The following is a 21,754-nucleotide window of genomic DNA, read 5'->3' on the forward strand; positions in this document are numbered from 1 at the left end:
CTTAATAAACATGGTCAAGAATACTTTCTGCTTCCAGTCACTAGTTTAAAGTCTCATTTCTCATGTCATAATATTATTTTTTGGAAAATTATGGTCCCATTTATTACAAAAATGACCATAATAACCGCGTATGTTCTGAGGGGCGTGGCTACCGTTACAGTCTATGAACGGGAGCCACCCCCCCGTTCGAGTCAAAATAAAAACCAACTAAGAAGAAGTGGGGAAGTCAATACATACAATACAAGGACTGACTGGCTTCATTTTACGTCCATATCAGACCCGGCGAACGCTTTGTCCATATCTTTTTACAGTCTTATGGTGTGTATACACACTCCAAGCATGAGACCACCACCAGTACATAAATGTTATCCTTCATGAGCAGCAAAGGAGTACAACATTTTATCCATGTCCGTGCAGTCTGCAACCTCTGCTGAAGGCTATACATTAATTGGGGCTTGGATAGCAAAAAGATACAAAGTGGTAGTGTTTGATTTTGTCTCTGTCGGGTGGAAACCTCATATTATGTTCAAAAAATTGCGAAAGTAGCAAGCTATATCTGCTACTTTTGATGATATTGTGTGACGTTGTAGTGTGATACAGTGTGTGAAGTAATGCATTAACCCATTCTGACCGGGCACCCATTTTGGTGTTGGCATCATGTTATGCTTTAGCTATTGAAAAATAGCAGATCTACAAGCTCATATCGCGCCACCGAGTGGCGCGATACGAGCTTGTAGGTCTGCTATTTTTTGAAAAATCGAAGAACGACTGACATTTTTTTAATCTGATCTCAGGTCAGAATGGGTTAATCAGACCCAGTGTGTGTCCAGTGGAAAACTCGTATGAATCTGATCTCAGGTCAGAATATGGAGATAAGAGGTTTCTTGCCCGACCGCAGCGATTTGTCCCATGCAATGTTTGACGTTCCACGGACACAACATTTTCACCCTGAAGTCAGAACACACTGTGTGGACAGTGTAACGCACTAGTACTGTACGTCTTGGTCTTCTGGTCTGTTGTCCTGCATCCTTGCTGTAAATAATACTATTACGACGTGACTAAATCCCCATCTAACATGTTTCCTTGTCCACCCTGGACGAGGATCCCATCTTTTGTCTGGCTGGTAAGTCCCCGGGCATGTCCTTAACCCATTCTGACCTGAGATCAGATTCATACGAGGTTTCCGCCGGACACACACTGGTCTGATGAACCCATTCTGACCTGAGATCAGATTCTAAAAAATGTCAGTCGTTCTTTGATTTTTTTCAAAAATAGCAGACCTACAAGCTCGTATCGCGCCACTCGGTGGCGCGATATGAGCTTGTAGATCTGCTATTTTTCAATAGCTAAAGCATAACATGATGCCGACACCAAAATGGGTGCCCGGTCAGAATGGGCACATTTTCAACCAAATGTCGTTGCCGTCTGGCAGAAACATAAATGGTGCATTTATACAGCGCCTTTATCCAAAGCGCTTTACATAGATTGTGCATTACATTCACCCATTCACACACACATTCATAGTTACACCGATTGCGGCGGAAGCCATGCAAGGTACCAACCAGCACATCGGGAGCAATTTGGGGTTCAGTGTCTTGCCCAAGGACACTTCGACGACGACATGTAGATAGGAGGAGCCGGGATTCGAACCGCCGACCCATGGATCATTGGACGACCTGCTCTACCTCTTGAGCCACAGTCGACAAACGTCTTATTTGTCCTAAATGAATAATAATAAGTAATACGTTCTGAGCTTGTCGATACTGCTACTTTTGCTATTTTTGAATTTAAGATCAGTAGAACAAATACGTTTTTTTTTGCTTATATTATTTTACTTATATTGATAATTTAGTAGTAATTATGTAAGGTTTTGCCCCACTCAAATGTCAGATAATCCCAAGCCCCCCAGTAAGGCTATCCAACGTTGAAGCTGCCACTACCTACTGGCCAAATGTGGAATTGCAGCACTTTCACGGAGGTTTCACGTCACGTGCGTAAGCCCGGACCTCAAGACGTTAGAACAGGGTTCCCCAATTAATTTTCCTCAAGGGCCATATTTTGACTTGCGTACGAGGCTGGGGGCCGAGTCTGCACGCGCGAGGTCGAGGTCTTGCCCTGAAAATTCATTTTCAGGGCAAGACCCCATTTGAAAAGGATGCCCAGTTTGACATGCATAGGCTACTGACCCCCATTTAATGGCATTTATATCTGGGACCCTTGGAAATTCTTTCATGGGCCACAAGGGGGCGCTCTTTGGGCCGCAAATGGCCCGCGGGCCGCCTATTGGGGAACCCTGCGTTAGAATCTCAATCATTGCACCCGTGTGTAACAGTGCTACTGTTTGTTTTCAAGTGAGAGAGAGACGTCTCTCTCTACTCGGCTACTATTTCCTTTTAGGGACTTTTTATATACAAATACTGAAAAATTGAAGTTTTCACATTGTTTTGGCATCTATTGTTAAGATTATTCCCGTGTGATGACCACAGATATGCTCTCTTTTCACTTAATTTTTATTGAAGGAAGAACAGACAAGAAAAACACAACTGACAAGACTATACGGAAAGAAAAAGAAAAGAAAAAGACAAAAGTAAAAGAAAAAAAGGCTGCATTTTTCATATTACAAAAAACATTCAATGAAATCCTATTGCAATATCGCTAGGCTGAGAGAAGAGATTCCACTTTTCCCACTTTTTATAGAATTTATCCTCTTGTAGTCTAAGTATGAATGTTAGTTTTTCCATCACAGATATGCTCTTAAGTGTGAAAAACATATTTTTCATTTCACTACGTCTTTTAAGGACATAAAAGGAAATAAACTTGACTTTGGCATTCCTTCCAATAAAGAAATTGTGTTTGTGTCCTAATATAGTATATATTTTTACATATATATATACTTTCTCTCCTCTCTCGTCCAGGTCCAAGGACCTGATCAAGGAGGCCATCTTAGACAATGACTTCATGAAGAACCTGGAGCTGTCTCAGATCCAGGAGATCGTGGACTGCATGTACCCGGTGGAGTATGGCAAGGACAGCTGCATCATCAAGGAGGGAGACGTGGGCTCCCTCGTCTACGTCATGGAGGGTAAGGCCAAAGATGGTGGACAAGTCACAGAGCACCAAAGTCCTGGCATCACTCCTTCATCCCCTGGGTGGTTGCGGAAAGTAATTCCTCTAGGGAGAATGACATTGGGTCATGTTAACCCATTCTGACCTGAGATCAGATTCATACGAGGTTTCCGCTGGACACACGCTGGTCTGACGAACCCATTCTGACCTGAGATCAGATTCTAAAAATGTCAGTCGTTCTTCGATTTTTTTCAAAAATAGCAGATCTACAAGCTCGTATCGCGCCACTCGGTGGCGCGATACGAGCTTGTAGATCTGCTATTTTTCAATAGCTAAAGCATAACATGATGCCAACACCAAAATGGGTGCCCGGTCAGAATGGGTTAAAATCATCTCATGTAAGCATTGCGGTCCAAAAAAAAGTCTCTGCGATATTGTCAGGGAGGTTTCTCTATCGTTTACGATAGTCAGTCACTCATATTTGATTTGGTTTGTTTTTAACAAATTGTAACTAATTCGGCGGCAATGACATCAGCGTTTTCTTGCCGTCCGTTGATTCTTCATATTCATATTAGTCAAACCGCCGGGATCATTTTGTTCATTTTTTTAAACACAGTTCTTATTTTTGACTATAAAACGGGAATTCATAATGGGGGGGAAAAAGAACACAATCCAGGTAGGTGTAAAGTACGTCTAGTCAGTCTTAGGTGCTCTAGAACGTTAGGCTATCTACAGGTGAAATGGTACACAAATGGATATAAAATGGTCTCCTATGTGCTAAGTTGGCGGTGTGCTCTGGTGGCAGATCTTGCAAACTGCTTATGTTTGCTGGTGCTACAGTAGATCCCTTGCCAGTGTTTTGCTGGGACAGAGTAAAAGAAAGTTGATTAAGTAAATTTCCTTCTCATTTGTCTCTTTGAAAAAAGCGGAATATTATGTGGCTTGTTGTGGCGATTGGATCCAACATTTAAGTTCAGTAGCCGTGGGGTAAAGAAGCTGTGTTCACGTTCACTCTGCCTTTGGAATTATTACACTCCAAACTGCTTCCAGTCTCCTAAAAAGGCGACCACACTACGTCAGCGATTTATATTTTTGTGTATACGGTACAATTGTTCTGTAATGACGGTTATTTCTTGTTATTGCTGTATACAACAGTACATTAATATACTGTACGTCATGGAGATCAGGGACGTCTCTGACGATTTGGTTGCCCTACTCGCATATATTTGTGCTGACCCCCCTCCCGACTACTAGAGCGCTGCGTTATCTCACGCAGATCGGCTACTTTCACCGTTTGCGAGGACGCACACGTGGGCGTGCGTCATTTCGCGGCGGTGCTGCGGAGAATTTTTTTTATTATGAGGGTCGGCTTGGCACGGGGTCGGAGATGGCATGTCTTTCTTCTTGTTATGTGTCTTGGGTAATGCTTTACTTGTGCAAGATGTTTCTATAATTAACCCATTCTGACCTGAGATCAGATTCTAAAAGTGTCTTAGATTTTTCAAAAATAGCAGACCTACAAGCTCGTATCGCGCCACTCGGTGGCGCGATATGAGCTTGTAGATCTGCTATTTTTAAATAGCTAAAGCATAACATGATGCTAACACCAAAATGGGTTCCAGTTCAGAATGGGATAAAGATCAGAGTGAGGATGATGACACCTAAGTACACCTAAAGTATCGCCATCTTTTTATGTTATTTTTTGTAAATTAAATGAATACTTGATTATACTATTGGGTGCTTGTAGATCTGCTTCTGATACGTTTGAATTTGAATCCTGAAAAGTAACAGTTTTGGACATGAGGTTTTCACCCGGCAGGGATGATCTCAATGTTCCCTCTAACCCATTCTGAACGGGCACCCATTTTGGTGTTAGCATCATGTTATGCTTTAGCTATTGAAAAATAGCAGATCTACAAGCTCATAGCGCGCCACCGAGTGGCGCGATACGAGCTTGTAGGTCTGCTATTTTTTGAAAAATCAAAGAACGACTGACATTTTTTAGAATCTGATCTCAGGTCAGAATGGGTTCATCAGACCAGTGTGTGTCCAGTGGAAACCTCGTATGAATCTGATCTCAGGTCAGAATGGGCTAAAGTGTCATCGGTCTGAGCAAACACTCCAACCTTCTGAGCGCAACTTGAGAAATGCTTGAGAATTTGCAGCAGGCCTAGCAAGTTGGGGGTCCTTGAAGTTATGGGGGTTAAAATAAATAACCATGGAAACGGGGCTTGGTTTAGAAAAGCCTATAATGTTCCCTCAAATAATATATTGAATAACATATACATTTATAGGCTTAGCCTTGTAGGGAGGTGGACTAGTGAGAGATGAGATTCTCTCTCCTTTATTGTGAGACATTGCAGGTGTGTGTGTGTGTGTGTGTGTGTGTGTGTGTGTGTGTGTGTGTGTGTGTGTGTGCGTGTGTGCGTGTGTGTGTGTGCGTGTGTGCGTGTGCGTGTGCGTGTGCGTGTGCGATGACATAAGCGTTGACGTCTGGTCTATGCAAAGTGGGGGTAGGCAGACAGAGTAACACACAATATTCAAACCACTTGGCTACATAGTTAGAACATTGAGGCAACACATGTCTAATTGTCCTGATTTATATAGTTGTTTTCTGGTCTCACTGGGGGTTGATCAGTAAATCATAGGTTAGCCAAGACCACCATAGTGTAAGAACTAAAACCACGAAAAAGCTGAAAAAGTCCTCCTTGGCAGTAATGAGTTAAATATGCCATGGATCCAGGTCCTGCAAAGCAGCCTGAAAACACTATTTCAAACTCTTTCAGTTTCTCTTCCTCTGGTCCATGAAATGTCACAAGAATAGAGTAGCTTTAGAGTAGCAGGCGGTAGCCGACTGAGCAGTGTTGATTTCGTCGACTAAAACAAAAAATGTTTGTCGACTACCTTTTTTCACTGGCGAAAACTAAATGAAAACTAAGCTATGATGACTAAAACTATGACTAAATATACTGTCGATTTTGTCAACAAATAAAAACTAGACTAAAATGTTAAACCGGGACTAGTGCACAAGAGATCCAGTATAAGTCGTTTTACAGTTTTACACTTTGTTTGCATGCTGAAAATAGCAGATCTACAAGCTCACAAAGCGTGGTGTTGAGACGCGTTGTGAGCTTGTAGATCGGCTAGTATAAAATCGGCCATTACGACGGCATCAAGGCCCGCCAAAATACATTTTGGTCGACTAAATCAACTGTAGATTTAGTCGACTAAAATCTTACGATATTTAGTCGACTAAAACTAGACTATCACTAAAACATTCCAGGTAACTAAAATGTGAAGAAACTATGACTAAAACTAAAATCGAAATTCGCTGCCAAAAACTGCGACTGAGCAGGTTTGGTGGCCTTAGATAGATAGATAGATTTCATTTGGGTCCATAAAAGGAAAAAGGAGTACATACAGACGTACATTAAAATCCACTAATAACTAGTGGTACCGAAAAGGTGAAGGCAGAAGCCGAGGCTTATTGCGCCTACCCTTTTTGTAAATTACACTAAGCAGAGAATATTGTCAGACATAGATTTCATTAAAAAAAAAAACTAAGGTTCTGGCCATTGATTGTGATAAATCTAAGCCGGGCTTAGATTTGGCCTATATTATGAAAAAGAAGAAAAAAAAAACTAAAACCAAAAACAAAGATACCTAACATAGGTTTAACATTTTAAATAAAGCCTTCCGAGGCGGCACAGCCAACAGCTCGTACTGCAGCTGCACTGCAGACTCAAATAATAAGTTGCAGAGTTAACCCATACGAGGTTTCCGCCGGACACACACTGGTCTGATGAACCCATTCTGACCTGAGATCAGATTCTAAAAATGTCAGTCGCTCTTCGATTTTTCAAAAATAGCAGACCTACAAGCTCGTATCGCGCTACTCGGTGGCGCGATATGAGCTTGTAGATCTGCTATTTTTCAATAGCTAAAGCATAACATGATGCCAACACCAAAATGGGTGCCCGGTCAGAATGGGTTAAAGGATGTATATGTTCATATACTTGGTTCTCATTATTGCTCATGATACAATTGTATAATGTCTTTCTACTTAACAGGAGAGCTGTGGACATCATCGTTTGACAGATTTGTTTTTCAAACAAGAAAATAACTGTACCATAATATAAGGAGCTTTATTGAGGACCAATTATATGAAGATACATGAAGTCATCCTTCTTTACGGCTAACTTTGGGGAACTTTGTGCTGCTCTTTGCACAAAACGTGTGTGAATCTTTGTCTTTGAACAATGGCAATGACGACTATGACTTATTTCTTATTTTTGTGTTAACCCATTCTGACCGGGCACCCATTTTGGTGTCAGCATCATGTTATGCTTTAGCTATTTAAAAATAGCAGATCTACAAGCTCATATCGCGCCACCGAGTGGCGCGATACGAGCTTGTAGGTCTGCTATTTTTGAAAAATCGAAGAGCGACTGACATTTTTAGAATCTGATCTCAGGTCAGAATGGGTTCATCACACCAGTGTGTGTCCGGCGGAAACCTCTTATGAATCTGATCTCAGGTGTTTAGGTGAGACCTAAAGTTTATGGGGAGGTTTCCATCTTAGGACGAGCAGTTTTTTTTGCAGCTGTCAGCCCTAAGGGCCGATTCATACTCCTATTTTAGAGCCGAATAAAAGTCGGTTCGGTGCTGAAGAGCCTACAATTTGACGGGTACGGGTACCGTCCTAAAGTCGGCTCTTCGGTGCTACTGAAAATTTCTGACGAGCCGAAATCATTTCGGCACTACAGCGCCGAAACAGCGGTAAAATAGGAGTATGAATCGGCCCTAAGACGACTATGACTTTGTTTAAACATTATTTTAAAAGTGTTCGAATAAATGGGAGAGTCCACCTGTTTGACCTTCAGGTCCTGTTCCATCTCCGACACTCACAAATCATCCAAATGCCATTGAACTTTTTAGAGAAGAGAATGAGTGAGATCCGTGATGGAGTGAGCGATCAGAGAGGGATAGATGGGACAGTGACATTTAACCCATTCTGACCTGAGATCAGATTCATACGAGGTTTCCACTGGACACACACTGGTCTGATGAACCCATTCTGACCTGAGATCAGATTCTAAAAAATGTCAGTCGTTCTTCGATTTTTCAAAAATAGCAGACCTACAAGCTCGTATGAGCTTGTAGATCTGCTAAAGCATAACATGAGGCCAACACCAAAATGGGTGCCCGGTCAGAATGAGTTAAAGGTTAATATTCTGCCAGGTACGGACATCGATTCCCCTACCTACCTACCGGTCGAGTTGTTCCATATTATAGGCTATCGATTTTGATTATCAAGAGGGCAGGACATTTCCCTGCTTGCTCTCAGTGGCTGAATTCTTTTTTTTTTTTCATTCTTTTTTTTTTAATATAGCACTAAACCGTGACGGAGTAGTTCTTACACACCCCATGAAGCCTTGAATTCATGGAGGTTTGTTTGTTTTTTTAACCATTCCTAAGCCAATAATTTGATGACCGGGTCAGTAACTCAGCAAGAGACTATTTGGGTCTCCTACTGGAGAGTTTAACCCATTCTGACCTGAGATCAGATTCATACGAGGTTTCCGCCGGACACACACTGGTCTGATGAACCCATTCTGACCTGAGATCAGATTCTAAAAATGTCAGTCGTTCTTCGATTTTTCAAAAAATAGCAGACCTACAAGCTCGTATCGCGCCACTCGGTGGCGCGATATGAGCTTGTAGATCTGCTATTTTTAAATAGCTAAAGCATAACATGATGCTGACACCCCCCTGTTGAATAATAATAATATCTCAAATGTATATAGCGCTTTTCTCAGTTTTCCGAGTACCCAAAGACGCTTTACATGGGGAGCAAGAGGAAGCAACAATTAAAAACAACTTTATTAGGGGGGGGGGGGACGACGACAGTGGAAAGAGTTAGCTAGGGAAGGCATTATTGAAGACGTGGGTTTTTGGGGAGTGCATGTTGAAGACCCCCTAGTCATTGAAAAATGGAAAAATGTACTTGGTTACTTTCCACCGCTGTGTCATTACTCAGTGAGTCAGTCGGTCAGTAAATCTATTGGGCCGCCGGCGCTGTTGTTGTGGTCCAGCCAAAAAGGCTCAGAGCACTGATCCGGGGTAATGCTCCGTGGCTAATGGCCTCAGTGCATTTGACACTGTCTCTGTGATCAGCGATCCCAGGTCAGATTGATGTTAAAGGCATTGTTTGAATAGGAACGCTTGCAAAACAAAGCAAGACATAACTCTAGAATGAAGGGAATCTATACCAACGCCTGAAACTCTGGTCCGGTGCTTCACAGGGACAACAGATGCAGAAGTCGGAGAGGGCTCTGGAGCAGCACAGACATTTAGAGCCTTTTATGTCTTTTTAAGTCTTTAAAGTCTTTAAAGTCTTTTTAAGTCTTCTGCAAGACTTATTGTGAGGAGGTAAAGAGCAGATGGGTCAGGTTAAATTTGGTCTCGCGAAACCAGACTGTTGCCTCTCACAATTTTCAAATGCTTCCATCATACATACATCTGGAGCAACAGGAAGCTCTGAAAATGATCAGACAGGATGTGACGCTGATGTCTCAGCTTTCGGAAAGGTGTAGTTCCAGACTCTGAATAGCATTCAGAGATTGTGGATTATCGTTGTGTGGCTCTGCAAGACTAGGTTAAATTCAGTACAGAGTAAGTGCTTGCAGTACACAGGAGCACCTTCAAGCACATTAATTAACCCATTCTGACCTGAGATCAGATTCATACGAGGTTTCCGCCGGACACACTGGTCTGATTAACCCATTCTGACCTGAGATCAGATTCTAGAAATGTCAGTCGCTCTTCGATTTTTCAAAAATAGCAGACCTACAAGCTCGTATCGCGCCACTCGGTGGCGCGATATGAGCTTGTAGATCTGCTATTTTTCAATAGCTAAAGCATAACATGATGATGCCAACACCAAAATGGGTGCCCAGTCAGAATAGGTTAATTAAGAGCTAGAAACAACAACAGAGAAGCTGTTTTTGGATACTTGCTGCTACTCTCTGATTGCTGATTCCCTAGCCAGGGCCACTCTACCAATCAATGTGTTTATTGGATTTTAAAGTCATTGAAGAGAACAAATCGTAGACAACTCGGATGAATGAAATGAAAGTAAATGAGGTGAAGGGGGACGAGGGACATGGCTGAGTCTTCAATGCGGACGCGTCCATGATTATGAACTAAGACTAAATATATTGGCAATTTCGTTAAAAAAAAGAACTATACTAAAATGTTAGGGAGGGACTAGTGGAGAAGAGATCCAGTAGAACTAAAAGACAAGTCATTTTTTGCTTGGTTGTTGTGCTCTGACAATAGAAGACCGTGACACGTTGTGAGCTTGTAGTTCGGCTAAATTCGGCCACATTTTGTAGACAAAATCAACTGTAGATTTAGTCGACTAAAACTAGACTTAACCCTGAAACATTTCAGATGACTCGCTAACATTAAAACTAAATGGAATTTAGATTTAAATGGAATTGTATTCAAAAGACTTAGGGTTAGGGTTAAATCAACACAGGCGGGACCCTACGGAAAGGAAATAGTTCTGACCGGGCACCCATTTTGGTGTCGGCATCATGTTATGCTTTAGCTATTTAAAAATAGCAGATCTACAAGCTCGTATCGCGCCACCGAGTGGCGCGATACGAGCTTGTAGGTCTGCTATTTTTAGAAAAATTGAACGACTGACATTTTTAGAATCTGATCTCAGGTCAGAATGGGTTAATCAGACCAGTGTGTGTCCAGTGGAAACCTCGTATGAATCTGATCTCAGGTCAGAATGCGTTATAGGTGAACGGAAGACACTGGTTTGGAGGTGGTTTTGTAGCTAGGTGTGTTCCTCCACCCTGAACTTCTTTCAGGAGCTCCAATTATCCCTTATAATGTGTGCTAAGACTATGTCGTCTCTGTCTGTCTGGAAACCTCATATGTCCAAAACTGTTACTTTTCAAGATTCAAATTCAAAAGTAGCAGATGTACAAACTCAACATGCTTAGCTTTTATTGTGCCATGTTATACGAGCTTGTGGACCTGCCGCTCTTTGGCGTCGTACTGGATGATTTTACACTTGGTTGCATGCTGAAATGGCAGATCTGCCATTTTCAATTTCAGCATGCAACCGAGCATAAAATGACTCGTCTGTTAGTTCTACTGGATCTCTTCTCCAGTAGACGCTATAACATTTTAGCCTGTTTTTTGTTTTTTTTTCAATATATTGAGTCTTCGTTTTAGTCATCGTAGCTTTGCTTTTGTTTTGTTTTTATTTCGTTCCGGTCAGTGAAAAATGGTAGTCGACGGACATTTCTTCGTCGTAGTTTCAGTCGACACACATAGGGCGCACCGCCCTTCAGTTGAAAGACGTGATCTCGTTGTACTCATTCACGGTTCCCTGGTAACCAAGGAGCTATTATTCTGAAAGCTTACCAACAGGACAGCACTGTGTGACCAACAAAAGCACGTGTGTGTGTGTGTGTGTGTGTGTGTGTGTGTGTGTGTGTGTGTGTGTGTGTGTGTGTGTGTGTGTGTGCATGATAAAGAGACCTGCTGTTCTGCAGGTGGCTTGGGGTTGTTGTCACAGCGGATGCTAACCCATTCTGACCTGAGATCAGATTCATACGAGGTTTTCCACTGGACACACACTGTCTGATGAACCCATTCTGACCTGAGATCAGATTCTAAAAATGTCAGTCGTTCTTCGATTTTTCAAAAATGGCACACCTACAAGCTCGTAAGTGGCGCGATATGAGCTTGTAGATCTGCTATTTTTCAATAGCTAAAGCATGACATGATGCCAACACCAAAATGGGTGCCCGTTCAGAATGGGCTAAGCAAGCATTGAACCACCCCTCTCTCCACGTGCCCCGTACAACAGTGGCACTCAAACCTTTTCGTGTCAAGGATGGACCCCCCCCCCCCCCCCCAAATTATATGTATTTGTATGACAATTTGTAGGACATTGTTGTTATTCCCATTGAACATTGGAATATATAACCCATTTTGGTGTCAGCATCATGTTATGCTTTAGCTATTGAAAAATAGCAGATCTACAAGCTCATATCGCGCCACCGAGTGGCGCGATACGAGCTTGTAGGTCTGCTATTTTTGAAAAATCGAAGAGCGACTGACATTTTTAGAATCTGATCTCAGGTCAGAATGGGTTCATCAGACCAGTGTGTGTCCGGCGGAAACCTCGTATGAATCTGATCTCAGGTCAGAATGGGATAAGCACAATGGACAACAAGGTGTCAAAATGTAGCGATGAGAAGGGGCTGTACTGTGCCGGGTACTGCCTGTACACTCTTTGTATGACATGATGAATTGGGTTCTCTTGATCAGGACATCAGAGAATGTTTAACCCATTCTGACCTGAGATCAGATTCATTACGAGGTTTCCACTGGACACACACTGGGTCTGATTAACCCATTCTGACCTGAGATCATATTCAAAAAAAATGTCAGTCGCTCTTCGATTTTTCAAAAAATAGCAGACCTACAAGCTCGTATCGCGCCACTCGGTGGCGCGATATGAGCTTGTAGATCTGCTATTTTTCAATAGCTAAAGCATGACGTGATGCCGACACCAAAATGGGTGCCCGTTCAGAATGGGATAAAAAAAAGATAAGAAAAGAAACAAAATGTGAGAGAACAGAAATTGTGTGGGGACTCTGGGGTTGGATTAGTGACATTGACGGAGTAAAGGGTAGTCTTTGCGCTAATGATATGACATGCTGCTGTCTCCCCCGGCACGCACACACGCACGCACGCACGCACTCAGGCAGGCAGGCACACACACACGCACACGCACGCACGCTCGCAAGCAGGCAGGCAGGCACTAGGCAGGCAGAAAATGTGCACACAGATATCTTCAAGGTCATCTCTTTACAGGATATATTCAGTATACATTTTGTATGGTATGCACAGTGGACTGTAGGCGTTTGAATCGTTTTAAATGTCAATATGAAAATAATGGTATGGAGACGGAAGCCTTAAAGATCAAATGATCTGAGTGACTCCAGTGACATGCTGTTGGTTTACTGTAATACACACACACACACACACACACACACACACACACACACACACACACACACACACACACACACACCTTCCTTCACCACTCATTTTCTAATGGGTTTTTATACAGGATTACAATCCCACACAAACACAGATGTAGTATTCCATGCTGGCACGAACATAACATACAGGCGCACATGTACATGCAACAGTACATTTGCTCTCCCATATGTAGGGGAGTAGAAATGTAAAGTAAAAGTAAAAGTGCTTCAAAATTGTACTCAAGTATAGTACTTGAGTACATTTTCGCATCGCATCGCATGTCCCCGCGCTTCGGACCTTTGGTGTGTCGGATCTGCGTGTGTGCACCCCCTGGAGTGACGCTGTTGTCCTGTCTGTCTGTCTGTCTGTCTGTCTGTCTGTCTGTATGTCTGTCTGTCTGTCCACTTCCTGTGGTGTGCCTGTGTTTTCATTCTCACTATCAACCGCGTATACACATTCTGAATGGCCTTGGCTGACAGATTCGGTAGCGCAGCACAGAATCTGTTCTTGAGAGATTATAGTCTGTGTGTGCTTAACCTTTTCGCTGCTATCTACGTTTATAACCGTAGCTAGGCTATCGGTACCTGAAGGTGCTAAGGTGCTGGTCGTAGACAACCGTATACTCCATAATATGAAAGTGGCGACCGTCAATTTACCTTTTAGCATTGCTCCGGTTAGTATGGAGAGCCTCCGTCCCCACCACCAGCTATGGATTTTTTAAATCCAGCTCCATTGAGCCTCTATTACAGGATTTTCAAAGCGCTGTATCTCAAAAGGTTCGAGCGCTGTCCATGGTGAGCCGTCACGCACATCCCGACGATCGTAAATCATTTGTGAGTTTGTATCGCATCGCTGAGCAAAATGTAACTGTTTGTAATGATAGCTAACGGGGTCTGAGCTAATGCGACTGATCACTGTGCTCACAACAAAAGCCCCCACCTCCCTGAATAACCCGGACATGAAACGAGGAGAGTAGAGTTAGAGCGGACGGGTGGCTAAAGATAACCCATTCTGACCTGAGATCAGATTCATACGAGGTTTCCGCCGGACACACACTGGTCTGATGAACCCATTCTGACCTGAGATCAGATTCTAAAAAATGTCAGTCGTTCTTCGATTTTTTAAAAAATAGCAGACCTACAAGCTCGTAGCGCGCCACTCGGTGGCGCGCTACGAGCTTGTAGATCTGCTATTTTTCAATAGCTAAAGCATAACATGATGCCAACACCAAAATGGGTGCCCGGTCAGAATGGGTTAAAGGGGAATACGACTCATTTTCAACATCGAACTACTACGTCATCAACTAATTTACTTCCAGCCCTCTCCCGGCCCCTTTTCTTCCCTTGCCATGCTTTTTTTTCTCCCCTTTTGTTTTTAGTTTTTTTTTAGTCACATCTTGAGTAGTTGCAGAATATTCGTCTTCACCACGATTGCATCGCATCTCTCTCCATCTTGAAGTGTGCTTCATCATTAATTTGCAGCTGACCCGGTCCTTGACTGTGATGAGTTTGACTGTGACGACGCGTGAAGTGTTGGCCCTGCTAAGGCAATGTCCACCAAGCTTTTACTAATAGTGCCTTTTGACAGCCCTTCAGCGATCAGCAAGCCTTTTTATCCAGTCCGCCAGGTTGTGCTCTCCTTTGCTAACCCCGTTGTAAGTACGCAGTAGTGGTGAGTTGGTGACTGGCACATTTTACTCAAGTACTTAATGGACTTAACTCCAGACTAAATTACAAATAGGATCATTTTCCTTACTTATATCCATCCCAAATGGCAGTTTTTAGCGCTACGTAAACTACGCAGCTGCGTAGAGCCCCGACGGCTAGAGGCCCAGAGAGTTATCCCTGAAAAATGTCTAATATTGCAGCCGGTTCAGTCGCAGCGGTCAGTTTGGGCCTGGCCACATCAGCGGCGCACATCGCATGTAGTAATGAATCCACCCGTGCCGTGCACTGTAGAATTAGAGCAGGTCTACAAGCTCACAACGCACCACAGCAGCGACGCGTTGTGAGCTTGTAGATCGGCCCGCGCCGCCGCGGTAGCGCCGCTGCACAACGCAGTCGAATTATACACACAATGGAAAACCGAACATAAACAAGCGGAAAACACATGTATTTAGTTGAGTGCACAGCCGCTCCGCTCACAAACAAACTCTTCACTCGAGTGAAGTGAAAAAGGCTGTGTCATGTCATGTATATGACTGTGTGGACAAAAAAGGTTTCATTTAAAATAACGGTCACGCTGCGCGCATGGACCGACGACTCTGTCTCTCCGTCGGTCCAGTCAGTGTCATGATTTCACCATTTTCTAATTGAATTTTGATCGATCACAAACTGTCTGCAGGCAATCAAGCAAAATGTGATACTTAATATTTATAACAAATAACAGCAACACAAGCAGCTGTTCATTTTACTTTGAAAACCAGTCATTTGAGCTGCACTGCAGGGGCAGACTGGTTGGGTGGTTGGTTTTTCTGATTATATCAGTTATGATCAGGGCAACAGGTTTGTATTCCATAGTTATTCGTACAGTATTCTAAAACGGCTAGTCCCAATACTTCATTCTGATTGGCTGGTTACCGTCACGTGACCGGTGTAAATTTCACCGATAACCCACTCCTTCAATCACTTTGTATCAAACTGCAGCCTTGTAGCTGAACTGGGGAAGGGGAGCGCTTGATTGCTTTACAAACACATGCCATGCGGGCGTCTAAGCACCGCCCGGCTCACATGACTGTGAATGTGTGGCTCCAGGCAGCCCCGTAAATACATCAAGCGCTATTCTCCCGTCACATAGGCCTACTTGCAGAGCAAAACAAGGAAGTGTTTTGGCTCTGGGTCGCTCGCTCTGGTGGCACAAAGCGTAGATACTTTTGTGAATTTAATAGTTTTAATATTGCTATATGTTTGTAACCGTTTTTAGAAAAGCAATAAGCCACTCGAGGCCCCAGCTTACCGGGTATTTTACACTGGCTGGGGGGTAGAAGACCCTCCGCTGCGCGTCGGGTCTGCCTACGCTCCCAGGCAGTGTAAAATACCCGGTAACCTGAGACCTCTCGTGGCTTATTGCTTAAATATATACTGCTCATAGATCATTAGACAGTGTCAGCCCCAGAGACGCCCTCCTGTGACAGCTTTGCTTGACAGTCAGGCAGGTTGAAGAAATTGGGTACATTAGTTGTCTTTCTCTTTATGGTCTATGGACTTTGCTTTTTAGAGCACTTTAGGGAACAGCCAAGTCTATGGACTGTTTGTTTAGTGCACTAAACGCAGTGAGGTGACCACAGTGGGCACACTGTGGCTGTGTAAACATTTTCTCATACTTTTATCTAAAGCTTCTCTGTTGCTTTAAATTATATTATCAATATTACATGAATGTGAATCAGTGAATGTGTTTGTTTTGCGCTGGCATAGTGATGGCATCTTCTTAACCCATTCTGACCGGGCACCCATTTTGGTGTCGGCATCATGTTATGCTTTAGCTATTGAAAAATAGCAGATCTACAAGCTCATATCGCGCCACCGAGTGGCGCGATACGAGCTTGTAGGTCTGCTATTTTTGAAAAAAATCGAAGAACGACTGACATTTTTTTAGAATCTGATCTCAGGTCAGAATGGGTTCATCAGACCAGTGTGTGTGTGTCCAGCGGAAACCTCGTATGAATCTGATCTCAGGTCAGAATGGATTAATTAGCCTATTTGTTGTAGATCTATGATCTCATCAGAGCATGTATACGCATTATGTTTGCTTGTGTGGGACGACAGAGGCATGGATTGGATACGTGTGTAATGAGCTTAGAAAAAGACCCAACACTCCCTGGACATGTACAGTAGTGTACAGTGTGTTAAACATCACCACACTACTCCTCCAGTGGCTGATGACTGCTTGCTGCTATAGAAGGGAAATAATGGGTAAACGCAACGCAGTCGTCGTTCTGTTATATAAAAACAGGGCAAAATGACATGCTATATTTCCTTAAATAACACTCCCAGTACGTCTCTCGCCACCTGCATGCACGTATATGTAAAGCATAACGTCGTGGAACCGCCGTCTCTATCTATTGCACCTTAAGTGGCGTGATCCATCATGTAAGCGGCGGTGTCAGGAAATATCAAAACACAGGAAAGCACTCAGCACGGTGCCTGTCGCGTTTCTATAGGAGGCATGGCTGCGCCGCCGGCACCGTTCACTCACTGTAAACGTAATGGTGTGTGTCGCCTTTTGCCTGTCATAACATCAACGTCGTTGCTGTTATGACATATTCTATCTAATGCTTTTTTGGGGTCCCCCCCCCCCCCACGTACTTTAACCCATTCTGGCCTGAGATCAGATTCATACGAGGTTTCCGCTGGACACACACTGGTCTGATTAACCCATTCTGACCTGAGATCAGATTAAAAAAATGTCAGTCGTTCTTCGATTTTTCAAAAAATAGCAGACCTACAAGCTCGTATCGCGCCACTCGGTGGCGCGATATGAGCTTGTAGATCTGCTATTTTTAAATAGCTAAAGCATAACATGATGCTGACACCAAAATGGGTGCCCGGTTAGAATGGGTTAACGCCCTACTTGATCATACTACAACTTCACACAAAAGCATCAAAAGTAGCGCAGATCCACAATCTCAAAGCGCGGCGTGAAACGGCACGTTTCGAGCTTGTAGATCTGCTCTACTTTCTTTCATTTTGGAATATGAATTTTTGAAAAGTAACAGTCGTCTCGGTCTCTGTATTGAGTTGTGCTATCTGCAGCCAGTTAGAATAATACTACAGTGTCACAGAAAAACATCAAAATGAGCAGATCCACACATTTTCGATGCTTTTGAATCCTGAAAAAGTATCAGTTTTTGACACACGGGGTCAAATTGAATTCATATCAATCGCACGGAAGGGTTTGAGGAAGCATCGCTGATGATAGAATAACTCACTCTGGTGTCAAACTCTGATTGCAGGACGATATGAATGCCCCCGGGCTGGTTGCCATGGTGACAAGGTGGATCTGCGTGTGTGTGCGTGCGTGCGTGCACGTTCGTACGTGCGCGTGTGTTTGTCCATCAACAGCCAGCCATACAGATGTTATAATGAACATGGTTGCTGAAATCACATCCAGATGTTTCATCAACAATAATACGAGCCACTTAATTTCCCTCGTGTATCAAATGAAAAATGACAAACACAAACATGTGTCATTTAGGATGTAACCCAGTTTATTTCCTTCATTATCAAATAAAAAAGGACACATCTAAACACAAACATGAGGTGTAAAATAAATGTGGAATGTTTGACAGATAACATTAGATGGATGAAAGTACATTTTTGTACAAATTTTTATCCCACAATTTTGTAAACCATTTTTTTCAGCTTAGTGTGGCTGAGGCAGTTTAGAGACCAGGATTAACCCATGTAGACCTGAGGCCGATTCAAAAAAAAAAAAAAAAAAAGTATTTTAGAAACATGTTTCTGTCAGTGGTGCTCAAATATTTCATGTCAATGAACTCATGAAAAGAAAGCCTTTTGCACACCTACAGGCGACAGGTGCGTAGCAGAGGGTACGGTGCCCGACAATGAAAAAGGAACAAACGCTGAACACTGTCTTCAAATGCAGTGAACCAACTTTCGTTGCGGTTTCCCTATTCAAAGTTGCTTCACTGCATTTGAAGACGGTGTGCATGCTGTTTGTTCCTTGCATGTCAATGACCCCAAAAATTATATGAAATTGGCCACCGACCCCCATCTGAAAATGTGCTGCTCCAGGGACCTCTCCAGAAGCAAAAGATTTGAGTTAAAAACGTTAAAGATTTGCGCCACATTTTCAACATTTTCAAAAATAGCAGCTCGTAGCGAGGTGCTGCGCTATGAGCTAGTAGATCTGCTATTTTTCAATAGCTAAAGTATAACATAATGCTTAAAACACCAAAAGGGGTTCCCGTAAAGAATGGGTTAATGCATGTCTTTTTGTGAAGGTACCTACAAAGGGTGGGTACCAAACCTCGGGACCAAGCAGGTACCGCACCGAACATGCTTGGGTATTTAATTTAGTTTCAGTCATGTTTTAGTCATCAACAATGTTTAACCCATTCTGACCTGAGATCAGATTCATACGAGGTTTCCGCCGGACACACACTGGTCTGACGAACCCATTCTGACCTGAGATCAGATTCTAAAAATGTCAGTCGTTCTTCGATTTTTCAAAAAATAGCAGACCTACAAGCTCGTATCGCGCCACTCGGTGGCGCGATATGAGCTTGTAGATCTGCTATTTTTAAATAGCTAAAGCATAACATGATGCCAACACCAAAATGGGTGCCCGGTCAGAATGGGTTAAGCTTACTTTGAACTAAATCTACAGTTGATATAGTCAACAATTTTTCTTTTGTGGCAGGACTTGATGGCATCATAATGCCTGATTTATTCTTTGCTGCATGCCGAATACATCGTCTACAGTAGATCGGCTATTTTCGGACAGAGACACCTACGCACAACCAAGCATAACATTTGTTCGTTTTTTTTAATTGACGAAATGCATTATATTTTGTCATAGTTTTGGTCATCTTAGCTTAGTTTTTATTTCATTTTCATTTAGTTTTCATCAGTGAATGAAGCTAGTCGACGAACATTTTTCATAGGTTTAGTTGATTAAAACTGCTTTTCAGGAAAGGAAAAATAATAATCTCACCCGTGTGAATTGAGCAGTAAGCAACCCTTACTGTACCGTACAGTAGTTTTATTGTTATAGTTTCAGGTTGAAACTCTCTTTAGGCTGCTCGACAGTGCCACTTTAAGTCACCCAGCGGTATGTTAGTTAGTTAGTTAGTTAGTTTCATTTATTGTCCACGTGTGGAAATTCGTCTTCGGTCTCAAACACACAATTATTTTCTCATGGCAAAAAGTGCAGGACAACAGTGGCAGATACATTGGAAAAGAAAACTAATCTAGCGAGACATGTGCCTTAATGGCATTTGGTATGAAAGAATTTTTAAAAATGTTACTGTTAGCTCTTGGTACTTTGTACCGTCTACCAGAGGGAAGTAGTTGGAACTCCCTGCAGAGTGGATGAGAGGAGGTCGTTTGCTATCTTGATAGCTTTTTTACGAAGTACCTCCTTGTAGATACAGCCTAATTGTTGCTGTCTCTTCCCAATTATTTTTGAGGCTAGATTTACTATTCGCTGCAGCTTGCAGCTGTTCATACCACAGACAGACAGACAGACAAGCTGTCCTCAAAACGCAAGGAGGAAAACATCTTTGGAAGAAAACAGGTTAAAAAAAGAACTGAGATATGTAAAAAATATTCACACTGCATAAAATTCTGCAGGTCTGTGGATCAGAATTGGACATAACCACTGCTGGTTTTAGAAGAACAATAATCCTTTAAGTGTATCCCCTGCTCCACACCTCAGAGCTTTTCTGGGTCATTTATTCAAGGGGTTCTTATCAAGTAACAAGCGTTTTTTCTTTCCTGACAGAAATTGAGCTGTGGCCCAATTATTTTCCCTCTGTCCCACTGTTTGTGTGTGTGCAGATGGAACACTTGGTATTCTGTATATACTGTCCAAGTATATTTTAAAACGTCCAGTGAAAGAGGGGATTTAAACGTCGTCTTTATATATGACAGAAACCAATAATCCAGGGTACTAGGCCAAGGTTTATGCAAAGCGGCGCTCCTGTTAGCCTGCCCTGGCCTCACCCGAGGTGGCGGCTGATTTGAATAACGGCATTTACCTACAACAGCGTCCAACTCCTTTACTCCATGCAGCGGTCATTGTGTGTGTGTGTGTGTGTGTGTGTGTGTGTGTGTGTGTGTGTGTGTGTGTGTGTGTGTGTGTGTGTGTGTGTGTGTGTGTGTGTGTGTGTGTGTGTGTGTGTGTGTGTGTGTGTGTGTGTGTGTGTGTGTGTGTGTGTGTGGAATACTACATCTGTGTTTGTGTGGGATTGTAATCCTGTATAAAAGCCATTAGAAAATGAGAGGTGAAGGAATGTGTACAGTTGCATTTCATTTAATGGAATTTGTGGTAATGCCCTTTAGCAACCACTGGCACCGGTCACCTTGTATAGTCTCTATATGTGACAGAGGCTAAGTCATTGAACTTTTTGTCATTTTCGTTTTTTTTTTCATGTCCTATGAAAGCGGCTTCAAATTGACATATCGGTTGTTCAGTTTGACCCACCAGTTTTTTGGAGATATAACTTATAGATTAATAATTAAAAAAATAGTTTTCGTCCTCCTGAACAGTTAGTCCTGCCACCATGACCATGTCTCTGTATCAAAAAGAGTCACATATTATACCCAGGGGTTCCCAAAAAGGACCCCAAATAGCCACACTGTGGCCTCTGGTTTCAGCGTTTCTATTACCAAATGACTTTTAATAAACCCTAAAAATAGTGAAGATAGATGATCTGGGAGTGCCTATGGCCCAGGGGCGCATGGGGGGGGGGGGGGGGGTGTTTGGAGGAGGCAAAGGAAATTATATGAAAAACTATATTTTGCACGCATCAGCCCTTGTTCGTGTCACAAGACTTGGGGCGTACACATGTGTACAACACGAGTATGTATATATATATATACTTTGCTGCAATTTGGCAGGGAATGAGTTAGAGAGATGAAGCCCC

At 42.8% G+C, this 21,754-nt stretch overlaps 1 protein-coding gene across 1 annotated transcript in view; it reads left to right on the forward strand.

Annotated features, from left to right (window-relative positions):
- The window catches only part of LOC310865259 (cGMP-dependent protein kinase 1-like), a gene marked incomplete at its 3' end in the record, with an annotated part of 87,512 nt that overhangs the window by 18,207 nt on the left and 47,551 nt on the right, over window positions 1-21,754 (forward strand). Inside the window, exon 2 of the mRNA XM_083774284.1 lies at window positions 2,916-3,082. Within this exon, the coding sequence (XP_083630410.1) occupies window positions 2,916-3,082 (167 nt within the window). The remainder of the gene's footprint in view (window positions 1-2,915; window positions 3,083-21,754) is intronic.

Source organism: Protomyctophum parallelum (genome assembly GCF_964188405.1).
Source record: "Protomyctophum parallelum genome assembly, chromosome: 10".
NCBI classification, from domain to species: domain Eukaryota; kingdom Metazoa; phylum Chordata; class Actinopteri; order Myctophiformes; family Myctophidae; genus Protomyctophum; species Protomyctophum parallelum.